Source organism: Cheilinus undulatus, linkage group 12 (assembly GCF_018320785.1).
Source record: "Cheilinus undulatus linkage group 12, ASM1832078v1, whole genome shotgun sequence".
NCBI classification, from domain to species: Eukaryota; Metazoa; Chordata; class Actinopteri; order Labriformes; family Labridae; genus Cheilinus; species Cheilinus undulatus.
Genome location: NC_054876.1, coordinates 30,406,645 through 30,423,259, shown reverse-complemented (window position 1 = coordinate 30,423,259; position 16,615 = coordinate 30,406,645). Strand labels below are relative to the sequence as shown.

Below are 16,615 nucleotides of genomic sequence, written 5' to 3'. Positions count from 1 at the left end.
CTGCAGTAAAGAAGACAAAAGATGGAGCTGGTTAGGTTTAAAAATGATAAGAATCAAACAAACAAACAAAAAAAAAACAGTTAAAGATGAGGTGAACGCCCCCTGAGCAAGCAAGGGAGCAAACAGACAAGAGTGAAAAAGGGCGATACAGGAGGAAGAGATCTATTCCTGACTGCTGCTCTGAGCTCTTTTTCTGAGCCCGATGACAAAACAAGCTGCTTTGATGTCTGATGCTGCTCAGCTTCTTGCACAGAGAAGCAGCGCAGTTACACAACATCCAGAGCAGCTAAAAACAAGGACAGGAAGAAACAAACAGAGCAACACTGGAGAAGAGGGACCAAAATAAGCACAGGAGAGAAAAGAGCAGAGGAGTGTGGAAATTGGCAATTTCATAACCCTGCCATCAACTCTCACACATCTTTATTAAAGTGGGACATGAGTGATGAGCCTCGGTCATGATGATCAAAGCACTGGATGGTATTAAAAAGGAGTTTATGTAATCCCCTAATTTAAGCATCACTTTATTTTGGAGGGATGTAAAACCAGACTGAAGATATAAGGCAATGACTGGTAGGTTTAAGGGCTGTATGCCACATCCAACATGTGGCCTTTAAACCTCCTATGCTTTTCCATTTTTGTCCAAATCTGTAAAGTTTATCACCTGCTTAAAAGAAAGCAACAAAGAAAATAAGGTTACATGTGTGATATGAAGAGATAAAGAATTACATAAGTCTGTAAATATGCCTCCTAAAATTGTGTTACATAACAATTTCTACTTCACTGAGCATGCCTGGGTGAACTATTTATGTTCCAACAACGCCACCTAGTGTAAAGTCACAAGACTACCACAAAAGAGTCTAATATTTTACTTCCTTGGGTCATACATCGGCTTCATTTTTTGTTTATTTTGATTTGAAAGCACAAAAATAGGTATTTGATCACAAGTTTTGCTCAAAGTTGTATTAGTTGTGCCTTACAGATCTGCAAAGGTGGCTGACAACTGAGAAAGCCAATCACTGCAACCACAAGGGGGCACTGTTTAATAACAACATGATTTGAAGAGCTCTACCACTCACAAGCATTATAATGTCCACCCAAGTAGAGAATAAAGAGACCATAACTTATTCAAAGCAGCAGAATCAGAAGTAGTCCCAATAAAAATGTGGGGTTTAAGTGCAATCAAGGAGAAAGATAAATGAGAGGAAGTGCTGTTTTGTTGCAAGGGGGTAACTTCGGACTAGTACTTTGTGTAAAAGCTCAAATATTAACATGTGAAACACACTGGGATTCAAACCACGTTTTTTTTTTTTTTTTTGCTGAGCCAACAGCAGCAGAGTATAGAGGAAAAAATATTTTAAATCTGGGTCTGTGTTTGGTGTAAGTCTGCAGGGAGGACTGTGGAGCATCTGTGCTGCTTGGTTTCTTAGGGGCACGAAGGAAAGAGTGGGCAGAGAACGCATAATATAAAGTTAACACAGTCTACTTATTTTACATGAAGAACAACACATGGTTAGACATGCACATAAAAGCTTGATTGTTATTTATTCTAAGGACATGCACAAACAACTTTACGCCCACTCACACGTGCAGCAGTGGTGTGAAATCTTAGTGTTTTTGAGTTTAAACAGCCTGAGATGTTCCCTTCAGCGGCCCCTGTGAATAAGCTGCAGGGAACAAATGATCCGTGACAGCAGGGCTCACTCTGCTTATTTAGATCTGCTATTTCTGTCTGCCTGTCAGATTTCAGGTCTACTCCAGGACTTGTCTGTCAGCTCCTTGCTTTTGAAGAGGGAGTTTCCGACAGCCACTCAGAGGGAAACGGAGTGTAAACGTCAAAGGACACATGCAAGAGAAATGTGCCTGTGGAAGATTAGCAATGCAGAGTTTAGAGCAAGGAAGAGTTTGTGCTGAATTTGATCTATTGGTTAAACAAATTAATCTGTTGATTATGTGCATTAATTAAGGAAATACAAAACAGTTCCCTGTTTAAGCTTTAAAATTACAAAAAAGTTCTGCTTTCTTATTTCATTAGATTATACATCTTAGGGTTTTGGGCTTTTTGGGGGGCATTAAGATAAATTTCAAGACATATTACTAGGCTATTTTATTTTGCAATTTTCACTGATTTCTAAAAATTAAAAGACTACCATCTTGTAATTGGATTATTGTAATAGCCTTAGTCTGAACATGTGTCATTCTAGCCCCGTTTTCTCATCTGTCTTGTTTAACTTTGTTTTTCACAAAGTTTTAGATTTCTATTCTAACATTTTTATCATTTCTTTACCTTTTTTTTAGTCTTGCCAATTTTATCATACTCTTGTCCATTCGTGTACCTTTTTCTATCTTTTTGTCACTTCCTGAAGAGGTCTAGGTTGCATTTTAAATCGAAGACACTTTATAAACAAATTTGAGTAATAAAGTACAGAATTTCTACAAAATTGTAGCATATTAATGTATCATGATATCCACATTTACATTAAATATAGTTTAATTAAACTAAAGTGAGGGGATTTAATTACAGATTTGCTTTGGATTGACCTGTCCTTGGTCCAGCTCTGATAAGGAATGGAGGGATTTCTCAGAGACTAAGACAGAAGGCCACAGAGGAAAAAACAAAAACCAAAGAAGAGATTGAAGACTCAAGCACTAATCTCCTGTGCCACAATAGACTCACAGTGGTCACAATGAGGACACATTGAGGTCAACTCTGTCCTGCTCAAAGTGAGAGAGAGAGAAAGAGAGAGAGAGAGAGAGAAAGAGAGAGAGAGAGAGAGAGAGAGAGAGAGAGAGAGAGCATGTTTAGGGCTGAGCTGTCAGTGCCAGAGCAGCTTAAGCTGGGGTGGAGCTGTCCATGGTGCTGAATCCACTGCAGCTGGGAGACAGGAAACATGCGTTCACACAACATTTACCACTGCAGGACTGAAGACACAAGCTGATGGATGGATGGACGGACGGATAGATGTTGCAAGACAGGCACACTGACCGAGGAACAGATTGGTGTATCGTTACAAGACAGAGTGACAGAGAAACTGAAAGGAAAAAACACACAGGGCGTTCGAGGTGAAAGAGAATGAAGAAACTGAAACAAAGAAAAGGCACTAGTTGACAGAGATACATATGAACACAGCAGCATGTTGGGGCTGCACTAGTGTTTCTTACTTTGGAGCTTTAGTGTGGGATCATAATCAATATAATAATATCTAAGTTTGACATTCATTTGCAAAGAGGATGGCATTGTTTGCTCTTACAAGATTGAAGTAAATTTATAGGTACAAGCACTAGTTGATATGTTTCCAAACAGATCATTATACCTCCATGGTAGTTGTAATGACAGGACTAGAGTGCCATGCGGTGTGCAACCCCTGAAAGTACAAATAAATCCCTTCTCAGGAATGTAAAGCAGAAATATCTTCAGAAACAAATCCTATTCTCACTCTCCGAGTGACACAGCAAAAATTCTCTTCCCCTCTTTCTCGGAGAATTTGAATAATCTTCTCTAAGGCTGAAGGGAGGAACAGAAACAGACAGGAAAAGAGCGACACGAGAGGAGAAAAAGGTAGACAGAAATCGATCCTAAAGAGTTAAGGGGGAAGGAAAAACATCCATGCCCACAGGGAGAATTCACACGCTGCATGACCTCCCGCTGCCTCCATCAGCAGGTAGCACATGGCCATGTTTTATCAAAGACACTGATTGGGGATTGGAATGACTGAAAGGACCAGGGGAGGGAAAGATAGGAAACAAACAGAGGAAGAGACAGCCACAGTGATGTGAGGCAAATTAACTGTGCAGTGGCCTGACTTAGCACTGGTTCTGTTTTAACCTCAAACCAGTGCAGCAGACTGCCGGCCTGCTGGATGGCTGCTGGCTGCGTTGTTGCATAACAACTTACGTAACAGTCTCTGCTCTCCATAGGGGGATGGCAAACTTTGTTTTGGAACTATGTTGCTCTCTGAATGTGGATGCTTTTTTCCTGTCTTTCATGTGTCCAGAGGGAGCTGAACTTTTGGCAATCATGAAATGAATTAAAAATCAGAAATCTGGCACTACTGTTTCTAAAAGACATCAGTCAAAGCAGCATGGCTCAAATTTCAACCTCTTTTTCAAGAATTCACTGGGTCGGCACTTTTTACTCATCCGTCCTGCCACATTCACATCTGATTCGTTAAGTTATATCAAACTGTTTTGTCATTAATCACCTTTTTCACTTTCCTAAACCCAAATTCCTCCAACATCACTCCTTATTGATCTGCCTCCTCCTTCTTAGTCTACAGGCTTTAATCCTTTTTCAAGGATGAGTGTGAGTGGGAGTCAGAATTAAGGATTTGAATCTGTCAGTACAGGGTTACATGCGAGCATCGACAAAATAAGATGTGCATAATATTATGTAAGAAGACCGCAGGAGGAGGATGAGCTAGTGAGTTGTTTTTAGAAAGCTTGTTTCTTAAACTACTTGAATAATCAATATTCAATTCAGTCTTCAAATTATGTTCTAATGACCAGAGAACTTTCAGATAGACACTGAACTTCTTCTACAGTCTGACAATACTTAATTATCTACACTTAACAGACATTATCAAAGGGGTTTTTGGCATCTTTGCTGAAAAAAATAACTCTATTCTTCTACATTTTCTTGAGTTCCTTGTTGATCTATTGTTGATTGGCTGAAGAATGTTAAATGTTTTTTCTTTAAAAGAGGACAACAAAGCATAGTTTAGAAATCTGGTTCAAAAATAACCCCTATTACTCAGGACAGGATGAATATAAAGTATCTGTGGAAAAAGGCCTCTTTTTTCAAGCTTAGCTTCAAAAAACAAAAAAAGGATAACTGCAACTAAAATACTTTTCTAATCAAGAGGAAAAACAAAAAACTAAGAAATCACTGGTGAGGGACTTTTGATTTGTGTTAATTTGGCAACCCCTGTAGACAAATGGTTATGTTAAGCGCATGTAAGCAGTGTTGGGTAGTTACTTGTATGTTACTCAGTACCTTGTGTGAAAAAAATTTGCAAGAGGACCAACTATTAGAACCTTTAGACTACTAATTCAACATGTTAGTTGTAGAATAGCCTGATGGTGTACGTCTGCCTTAGAAAGAGTTGACTGTCACTCTACAGTCAAGTTCACAGCCTGTAATCTGTTACCCTGCAGAATAATGTCGGAATAACAGATTTGACAACCTTTACAGTTCTCTAATATGCTCACAATCTGACTATTCATGTGCAGAGTATTACACACAGCCTGTGTGCATTAAGCACAGGCTGTTTAATGCTGTATGCCTCATTGAAAGTAACAATACAACATGAGATTATGAAATACATTTTGCCATGATGTTCTTGTCCCTTTTGTCCAAAAATGACACAAAGTGGGCATGATTCAGCAGTGCATGCCATCTTCTCTGCCATCTCACTAGCTTAATCCGCTACTCTGGCACAGCTGTGTTTACCTTCTGCCGACACGCAGCTATGTGCCAACAGGTGGGAGAGAAAAAGACACTGTGCTGATTTACTTATTTATTTATTAACCCATTTATATGTTTATTGTGGCAAAAAAGACAAAGGAAAACAGGGCAGTTGAAATACAAAACTAATGTGTTTCATGTTCATGACTGTTGCAGGTGAAATCAAGACTCATCAGGCCAGGCAACATTTTTCCAATCTTCTATCGTCTAATTTTGTTAGCCCATGCAAATTGTAGCCTCAGTTTCCTGTTCTTAGCTGACAGGAGTGGAACCAGGTGTGGTCTTCTGCTACTGTAGTCCACCTGCTTCACAGCTTGACATGTTCAGAGACGGTATGGTATTCTGCATACCTTGGTTGTAACGAGTGGTTATCTGAGTTACTGTTGACTTTCAGTCATCTTGAACCACTCTTCTTTTCTCTGACATCTGACATCAAGGCATTTTTGCCTTGAACTGCCGCTCACTGGATATTTTCCTTTTTTTGGACCAAACACTAGAGATGGTTTTGCGTGAAAAGCCAGTAGAGCAGCAGTTTCTGAAATACTCAGACCAGCCTGTCTGGCACCACGTCTACATGCCTATATGCACTGAGTTTCTGCCATGTGATTGGCTGATTAGCTATTTGTGTTAACAATCAATCAAACAAGTATACCCAATAAAGTGGCCTGTGAGTGTAAGTTGGCAAAATTTAAAATAGAAGAAACTGACGGGATGACTGAGGATCATTAAGTTTTTATGTGCCAAAGATAACTAAAATAATGGATCAATGAAACATACAGGATTTAACAGTAAATAAAATGTGGACACCCTTAATTTATAGACATGTTGTCGTTTTTGTACAATTTAGATAGTGTCCAGGAGTTTGTCTGCCGTGTTTGATCTTGGAAATGACAACTTGCCTGATATTAGGCCTCTACAACTTCTATTTTTGTTGTGTGATATCAAACACGCTTCAAAATGGTTTGATTATTACTAAAATCATATCAAAGTTTATAATTCTGTTATCATGACAACCATTTATTCATTCTTTATTTATTTTAAAATCCAGATTAAGTATTCCCCTTTCAGGTAAGAAATGATGAGATATGAATTGTGGTCTAAGTACCAGGTTTTGGATAAAAAATATTATCCTGGTTTATTTTCCCTCTCCAAATTAAAGCCAGATTCTGTTAGTCACTTGGTCTGACAGCTACCCCCATGACAGCAGTTTCAGTTAATTGAGAAATAAATTATTGACATAATCAGTCAATAGAGACACAGAGAGACACAAATATTAACTTTAACAAGGCTCATATCTAGCTAAAAAAAACTCCTGCAAGGGTTTTTGAGTTCATCTAAAAGCATGCAGAATGAACTCAGATGACCTCTGAGGTTGCGAGCCATTCATTCATTCATAAGGACAGGAGGAGCTACTCATGTCTGCATACATTTTTAATTAGAGAATGGTGCAACATTTAAAGCGTTGGCTGGTGAAGTACAACACTTTTCCTTGAAACTGACTTGGGGAAGCATTGTTCTCTCTTGTTTTTACAACCTGGCTTCATGATTCAGTCATTAATAGACAAAACTTTGACATCAAAGATCTGTCAGCCCAGATCTTAAAGCACCAAGCCAGGACACAATCATTTAAATGCAGATTAAGTTGAGAGGGGAATTAAAAGAGCGAGAGAGAGAGAGAGAGAGAGACAGGTAGGGCATGATTCAGATGGTTTATGTGTATGATGAGGTAGCCTGGCTGTGTGACTGGATTCTCAACAGTCTGCCAGAGCTGGAAACGTCTGCCATCAATCCTAATTTGGCAGAAGATCCTTTGACTATGGAGAGCCCTACAATCTGTCACAAACACTCGCTGCGGGAAAACAAAGACACACAAACTATAAAGTTAACTGTCACAGAGATAGACAAAAAGAAGGTAAACCAATCTGGTCTTTGTAACAAGTTTTAAAAAAGCAGTTCAATCATCTGAGCAGGACTGCCTCACAAGCTGTATGCCATCCATGCCATTTGTTCCAAATATACTGGTTTGAAGCACTGCAAACTAGGTGCATGACACACATTCACTCTCCTCACACTCACACATGCGGCGCTGTGCTGAGTAGCTGTGACTCAGCAGATCAGCAGGAGCAGACAGACTTTTCTTCCCACAATCCACCTATGCAGAAAAAGTGACACACTGACAAAAAAACAAACATCAAGTTAAGTTTTTAAAAGTGTTAAAAGCTTTCTTGTCTGAACATTTCTGCCCCACTCTACAGAACATGCAACATTTTAAGTGACGTTGCAGTTGCACCCCTTTTTCTGTCCCTGCAGAGCTGGAAACAAGCCAGAGAGGAAAAGGGAGACAGGGTGGGGACAAAAAAGTGAGACAATCAAAAAAAAAGAAAAACTGATGAAAAATGAGGGTGGGCTGGTAGGTGAGACAGAGTGTGGAGAAGAGAGAGTGATGCCATATGTTGCAGCTCTTGGATTTGGGGGTGCGTGCAGAGTGTGCTAATTAAACGAGAACTAAACAGCCGTATAAATGATGGCATGTTGACAACAAGATGCTGAGAGGAGTGAGAGAGGAATGAAAAGTTAGAAAAGGTCTGAAGCGAGAAGATCAGAGGAAGGATTGAGAGCTGATCGATGTGAAGGGAGTCCATTTTGAAAGAGAACTAAAGATTATATAATTGTAGATAGAGGGGGATGCAGAGACAATGCCGGGAGGGCTGAACATGAAAAGAAAGAAAAAATAGGAAGCAGAGAGATGAAGGAGGCATAAGAGAAAGGAAAAGAGGAAAATAAGGGGATATCTAAAAGCTCTTTAGCTTTGCCAACAAGGAGAAGAACAGGCCAGCAATGCGGATTGAGAAGTGAGAGCTGCACTGCAGATGGCAAACAAGTGGTTCATCATCACTCTTCTCCTACATATGACCTACTTTTGTGGCATTTAATTAGTGTTTAATCATTGCAAAGTAGTTTGTAAGTTTGTTGTTTTGAAAGTTGCAGCAGGAGCTGACTGTATCAAGTAGCATTATAGAATAAGCACTTCACTATGCAAGTATCCAAGCAACAGGGAAAACAAGCAGCTCAAAAATAGACTATTTGATTTTTCACAAGAATCAGTACAAATGAGGAGGAAAGGAAAATGACTTGATGTTTAAAGAAGGGAAGCCAGAAAAGTGTTGCTCCTGTATTTCAAACACAGACAAAACACAGGAAAAAAACAACAAGAATACAAGTGACAGGCTTGTTGGCTGCTCTGTGACGCTAATGATGTAGACCGGATAAAAGAGCTGCAAAAGAAACTGTTGCATCCTCCCATGATAAGTGTTAAATTAGGGCTGTCAAATGAACCATTTTAACTGCAATTACTTTCAGAATGTCTGTGATTAATCACAATTAATCTCTTTAGTTGCATTTTTAAATTTCACTATACTGTATTTAAAGCTGTTTTTGTTTTATTTGATTTTTCTACTGTCTCAAACTAAGGGTAAATGACTTCATGTTTAAATGCTGACTTGCATTTATTTTGAAAGAAAATAATGACCTTTGAGTGGATCTGAGATTATCGGTGCCCTACAGTTAATCTCAGCACTGGGAAATTTTAAGATGCCAGAAAGACAGGTTATCCTGAACGCCCCCTAAAGTTGAAAGTTCAACTTGGAAACTTTGCAGTGCTTCATTAGCTCGAGGTTCCAACTAGAATGTAGTCAACTATTCAGGCTTTTCCATTACACTGAGCGACTCTATTTGGTTTAAGTTGGCGTGGCAGCCCAGCATGGCAGGGGATTTGCTTTTCCACCACAACCGACCTACCCTTCTGAGGGCACATCTAGAGCTGTTGACCTGGTGTTTTGAGTTGATGAAATTAAATAGCTGCGCTCCTGTAAGCATGGCTTTGTTCAGTTTGCTACTTCAAAGTTTCTTCTTCTATTGGTAATCCTGCAGATGTTTCAAAGTTTGGTGCAGCAGTTGCTACTTAAACACATCTGTGAGGCATCCCCAAATGATGACAAAGTGCTGTAATGTCGCCATGGCATGCTTGGACATGGGTTGGACGTGTTAGGACCCTGCTCAAGAGCAGGACCATTTTGGGCGCAGATTGACGTAGCATGGCACAGCCAAACTGGTAATGGAAAAGAAAATCAGTGCAATTTGATTTGGATCAGCACAGTCAAAAGTCACAGTGGAAAAGCCCTGTAAGGTGTGAGTTCACTTCCAGTGTTAGCATCTGACTTCCAAGATAAATTGAATTATAACTACTAAGCAAATAAACTTGTTATGGATTTAAAGGACATAAGGGAACAGTAAAAAGGGAAATGTTGAATAACACAATATGCAGATGACATTCGACTTGTCCTCTGTGCTGTCTGTGAGTTTTTAAAGTAAAATGCAACATTAAGGAGCAGTGGTGGACTCATTTCACATCAATGTAGCTGCAGGAAGATGTTGTGGCTTAACCAAAGTGAGCTGAAAGGAGCAATAAAGCATTTGATTAATGGTAAATAAACCACTTAATTATAGAATTTACCCCAATGCAATTAATACATTTATCCTGACAGCCCATGATAAAATGTTAGGAACTAGGGTAGTAATGATGCACCTGACTATAATATGAAACACATAACAATGCTGGGTTCATAATTTGATTCTATCTTGACTTCATGATTTTCTAATTTCAGTGAAAATATGTTTAAGACAATATACAAATAAATGTATATTTAGTTTCAGTTCTTTGACCCTTAAAGTGTAAAATTTACTTTTTTTAGTCATCTTAAAGGATGCACAATATTGGGTTTTTGCCAAATAATTCCAAACTTTTTAATAGACTTTTGGATGGCATTTTTCCTTTTTATTACATAGAACAGCTGAAGAGAGATCAGAAATATGGGAGAGAGACTGGGGGAAGACAAGCACCAAACTTGTACTGAGACTGGGAATTGATCCCACAACCAGTGCAATGAGGACTATAGCACTGAAATATATGTATTTTTTATCTAATTTTTTCCAAATTTCCAAATTTTTGTTGTCTTTCAATTCTCTCAAAAAGTTTTGTTGCATTCAAATGTGCAATACACGAAAACATACAGTGTTACAGGCTACAAATTAGTATGCTAGCATTTTCTCTTTAGTCCTAAACACAAGGAACAGCTGAGGCTAAAGAGAAAGTTGTTAGCAAAGTTTTTCAAGTATATTGACCATCTATAATTTTTAAAGCAATCCACTCATGGACATAAATGTCAGCACTGACTTGGTAGTACTTGAAGAAATGTTAAGTCACAAAATTCAGTAGGATATAATCTCTTTGAATCCTGTCTGTGCATGCCTGTCTTTAAATAGTAGTTATATTTTAAGATAAGGTATTTCAGTCTGTTTGTGGCAGGCCACACTAAAGCCATTGAGATCCATTCTAAAGATCTCATTATTGAGACACTCAAAAGAAGTATACAAACAACCATAGAGATGAATTAGTGGCATCACATCATGCACCACTTGATCATTTCCTGCAGTTAATGCCTACTGATGCATGAGCACAAATCTACATGGGTCCATTAAAACAAGTGTGTGTCATTATCCGTGCCTAAATATGCGTGAACCTAACAGGACTGGCAGCTGTGGCCCCACATTATTTTATTTGTGTGTGTGCGTGTGTGTTTGTGTGTGTAAACAGAGATTAGCTGTATTAATAGGCCAGCCATGTCCATGTCCTAAGCCACTTACAGCTTGTCTATCTGCTTGATCAGACCAATCCAGCTACGCCATTTCAACAAGCTACTGTATGACATCACAGCAGGTCTGCCATTTGGTTTCTAGGCAACTAGATGAAATCATAAAAACAGGCAAAGGTAAGGAGCCTGTCAAGAAATATGAGGCTGTGGTATCCCCAAAGGAAACAGGATGGAGCTAAATATATCACCTGGGTGATACAATGAGACCTGAAGCAGCGAGTAAATCAATATAGCAGTGGTGGTGAAACTTGATATATGCTTTCTCACACTGTTTCTCCAATTACAATCAGAAATCTGATACCTAAAACTGTCACCCTAGAGGAAGCTCCCAGTGGGCTCAGCAGGAAGAGTGTACAGCACATACCAAATGCTCACAGACATATTTGCCTGTGGCATCGCTTCCAGGCCATTGCAACCCATAAGCCTGTAAGTTATTTAATTAATAGATTTAATTTCTAACAAAAGAAGTATACTTCTTCTATTCGGGCAGAAATCTTTAGCAGAACCAGACTTATTAGAGAAATGCTATCTGCTGACATCAGGTCTCAGCTTTTAAAATCTAAAAACTATTAAACCTGTTTAACTGGATCAATAATATTGGAGAGTTCAAATTATAACTCATTTTATAACTAAAATGTGTAAACAGAAAAAATGAGCATGCATAATAAGAGAACTAAGAGCTAACTTCAGCAGGAGATGGACTCTCAGTTGAACTCGACAGATACAAAAACATGATCCATTATTCATTTTAGAAAACTTTGACTGCAGGAACTTTTATAGGCTTGAGCTCTTGACATTAAAAAAAGAGTTTAAACCATCATGAAATTTAAAAAAAAAAAAAAAAGCCATGACAAAAAAATTGAAAAGAAGAAGACAGGGCTTTTGGGATGTACATCCCGCCCCACTGTCTATGGCCTCATTATAGGGGTTAATGAAGGCAAAGTTCCTCTCTCTCTCTCTCTAGGCTGTGACGCTCTGATGGGACTCAGTTACTAACAGTAAGGCCCAGAAACCTACTTCTGCTGAGGGCTCAATGACTGACATGGCTCAGCTTACGACAGTAGTCCACACACACTGAAGCACGTACTTACACATGCATGCACCTGTACGCTATCCGACACGCACACATACTTGAGTTAACCCTTAAAGTAACGGCAACCAGGAGCATACTCAGATAATTAAGTTTGGCACTCAGCAGAAATCAATAATGTATAGGCAAGTGTCATCAGCGTACAGTATGATCATCGCAACTCCTCACCTCACTGAGTCACATGAAATTGAATCATTTGTTTGCTTTACATTGAATTTGAGTTGTACTGAGAGAGACTGCAATCACTTGTAAAATTGATTCTGCTGGGGGTTTTTTGTTACACAACTATCTTGAAAAAGAGGGCTGTTTTTAGATAATGACTTGGCAATGCCATTAAATAAAAAAAATAAGGCTGTACCTTTTTGAAGTAACAGCATTGCTGTCTTTTAAATGGGAAAAATGATGATGATACTGGTAATAAGATACTATCATAACTATCTTGTAAGTTTCTATAGGGAGGGCTGTTTTTTTAATTATAATTTATCTAGGCTGTAAATTTATCAAAAAACTCAGCTTTTTCAGATTAATGTCATGTCTCTAGTTCATAAAACAGGGCAGTTTCTTGAGTTAAAGGCTTTAAATTGAAGGACAATTAAAAATCTTAAATGACTTACCTAGGTTGTTATGTAACTATTTAGGCTGTCCAATGATGAGCATTTTTCATTTGCAGTTTATATCAGAATTACTATAGTTAATTAGGATTAAAATCTGTGTCCACAACCACCTTATTTTAGCACTGGCAGGGCCTGGAACCTCATTTTCAGAGCACCTTTCACCTGCGTTTCAACAAATGAATTCCACTTTCTTGATAAAATCAAAAACATTTTAAAATAGCCTTTATGTGCTTCATATTTTGGGGAAATATCACACGGAAGACATACAGACAATGTAAAAGAATCCTGTCCTGACACGAGCAGCAGCTGCATACCTGAAAACTACCCTCGAAAAAAGACGAGTCAGATCTGTTTCTCTTTTGCAGTTGTCAGAAGTCCTGCCCCTTCTTGATTTTGAAGTGGCATTAGTTATGTTTACATGGACCACTTGTATTTGGAGCCTGATCTGAATAAAAATTCTTAACACTCCATTCATAATAAAATTCTCCACTCTGGCTTATTCAGAAAGAAATGTCATTCCAATCGAGAGGGGGAGAGGGGTGGTTTAAGCCGATTCTCATTCGGATCAGCATCCATGAAAACATTTGATCTGATCATCTCTCCCTGTTTAGGGTGATTTTGCATTACTAAAAATGCAGTATGCCTCTCTAGTAATGGTACTGTTATTTTTTCTGTCATACTAATCCTGATTATGGCCATAACTGACATGGATAAGCCACATTTCGAAGGGGGTTTAAATGTACTCAAATATCATTTTTAGACTTTTGACCTATTCTATTAAAGGTGGTTGTACACAAGTTGTCCAGGATTTCCTGCCATGAATGAAACACAGATATTTTCAGGTTTAAATAAAGTACATTCAATCTAATAAAAAAACCTCCTTTCTATATCTGATTTTCCAACATCAATTGCTCTTCTGCTTTAGAACCGCCTGTCTTCCACTAAGCTCTCCACTTAATAAAATAATCACATATGCAGACCCTCACACATGAATTAACCCACACATGCACACATAATCACACAAAACTAAGAAGCTATTGTTTCTGCACTCTGCCAAGCCTGGTCCATTTGGCAGTGAGTGTGTTACCATGCCTACAGGCCCAATCAATACTGCAACTAAAAATAGCATAACCATACTAGTCTTATTTCCAATCTCAGAAGGGGTGAACTGGCTGAGAGCAGTAACTGTTGTGTAATCCAGATAATGGTAACCAGTGGCAACCAGAGTGTTAGTAGGTATTGTGCAAAAGTGTGAGTTTAATCCCCAACAGGAGGTTTTTCAAGGAAAAACCTGATCCTGAAATTTTATTGGCTGGTGTGGGGATCTATCAGCAGGTCAGGGCAGGAAATTTGGAAAGACTTCCTAATAGGTAATCAGCCATCATTAGATAGGCTTCAAGGCTTCAGGACAGCATGCCAGTGCCAACACATGAAGATAAGTCTTTAGAAGTTGGATAAATGGTTAAACATAGCACAAAAGCAGCAATTAAGAATAAAAACCCCAAAGGGCAGAGAGCATATTCATGAGAATAAATCACAAATTGGCCATTTAGAAGATGATTACTGCTGTGTGACACAGAATGGCAGAACGCCCTTTACGTCAAACACAATCTGTTAGTTTAATTTTGATGCTATCGCCAAGGGAAAAGTGGATCTGTGTTGCTACATGTGAGCTAGAGAGAGGCAGGCAGAGGGAGCAGACAGACACATAGAAATGATTATGGGGATCACATTTGAGACAGAAAGGTGAAATGAAGACAAACATGAACACATCAGAGAGAGATGAAAGTTGTCACACAAACATGACCTGAAATCCTGGAAGTAGTGCCACCTTTCTCCATCCGCCTCAGCATAACACACAACATGCATAAAGAGAGTGCTTTTAACCTCATTTCTCTGCAGTGCAGGCCACTTTCTTTCCCGCTTCTACCTTGTTTAAGTGCTGAAGTGGAGAACATCTGCGCAGGTGTATACGAGCTGATTAAATCGCGTTCTTTTTTTAGTGTCTCTCCACAGCTGAGAGAGGGAGCTGAATGGGTGGGTGGACTATCAAGGGGCCTATGACTGATTCATTTTCTGAGTTGGGAGGCTAAGCTCTAGCGCACCTCCCTAACGCGTGGGCTCCATTCATAGATTTCTTTCATCTTTACCTTCTCTCGACCTCTTTCGGTGCCTGCGCCACTGTTTCTTGCTACACCTCTGGCTGTGAACAGGGACACTCCATTCATAAAAGGCTCATGAAAGAGAAATCAGAGTGTGGTCATGCAATATTTAGACTTTGGATGCTTCTGTCAGCCTGTTGATACATACACTTCACCTGGAGAAAGAAAAGGGTTAGGATCTTCGTGAACAAACCACCACCAAAGAGCAACAGAACATCTCTTTTCTCTGGATCAGAATAATCATGTGCAATACTTGTATAAAACATCACCTTAGTCTATTACTTGAGACTGAGTTGGCATGTAGACAGGAGCCTTTAAAAATTGATAATATTGCTCCCTTGGAGCGTACTACCAATCTGCATCGTCGACCAATACAAAGCCAAAGAAAGACATATCTAACATTCCACAGAAACCTGAATTTGCTCGTAAGTTCACCTTTTTAACTTCTTCAAGCAAAAAAACTCATGATTTCTCACCAGTTTGCCCTCCAGTGTGTAGATCTTCTTCACCACTCCGGAGTCGAGCTTGATGGCATCAGTGATGTCAGTCAGGACTTGCTCGTAGGAATGGGCTGTTTTCTTGTTCAGCAGGATCCTCACAGCTTTTCGGGGCTTCACACCGCTCCGCACCACAGTCACAAGCTTTGGACGGATGAAGTCCTTGTTTTCGCGGCTCTCTGAGGCACCAGCCTTAGTGCTGCCCAGGGAAGGAGGCCCGCGAGAGGACGCCTTGACATTCACCGACCAGTTGGGGTTGACATTTTTTGTGTAATCCAACTTTTTATAGGCTTCAATGGAGCTGCACACATAGCTGTCACCTGTTGGGGTAAGGATAGTGAGAGAAATCATCACAAAAAGCCTAAAATAAATAGTATGAGTGTCAATAATAACAAATTAAATGTAATAAAAGAAAGTATAAATGCTGAATATTGTGGGAAAATGCAGAGAATAAAGGCACAGGCAGGATAGCAGTAGCACAGGCTGATGGTATGTACAACTTCTTATAGATATAAAATAATATAATTATTCTAGAACAACATTCCTTGTAAAAAATAAAAATAAAAAACATATCTATTAATTGATATGAGATATATTCAAGGTTTTTCCTGCTGCTTTCATAAACTTTCAAACCCAGATCAACCAACTGGAGCTGTCACAGAACCAACACTTTAAACTCCAATATGATACTTAAAAATAACAATAATAACACCTGTTTTGATACAACTGTGGCAAAAACAGAAGTCCTAGGCACATAATATATGGTAATTCCTAGTTTTTATTGAAAAAAATTGCTGGCAAACTCCAGGATACACTTCAGGATGCAATCTAAATTGCACTAAAAATATTGGCAATATATTCGTACCAAAATGTATGAGATTTCATGACTTTCTCTGCAACTTTTCCTGGCTTAAGGATGCTCTAAATAGCTGTATTATGAAACAGATAAAGTTGTTTTAATCATTGGTACTTTCCAGTTCCATCAATCATTACAAACTATCGATTTGCAGCATAATGATATTTAAAAAGTATCCAAGAATTGAAAAATTTTGACAACCTGACAGTTAACAATGTCAACAA

General features: G+C 38.9%; 1 protein-coding gene across 1 annotated transcript in view; it reads right to left on the bottom strand.

Moving 5' to 3' along the window:
- The window catches only part of dclk1a (doublecortin-like kinase 1a), a 70,843-nt gene that overhangs the window by 52,710 nt on the left and 1,518 nt on the right, over positions 1 to 16,615 (bottom strand). Inside the window, exon 3 of the mRNA XM_041801347.1 lies at positions 15,515 to 15,855. Coding sequence (XP_041657281.1) covers positions 15,515 to 15,855 — 341 coding nt within the window. The remainder of the gene's footprint in view (positions 1 to 15,514; positions 15,856 to 16,615) is intronic.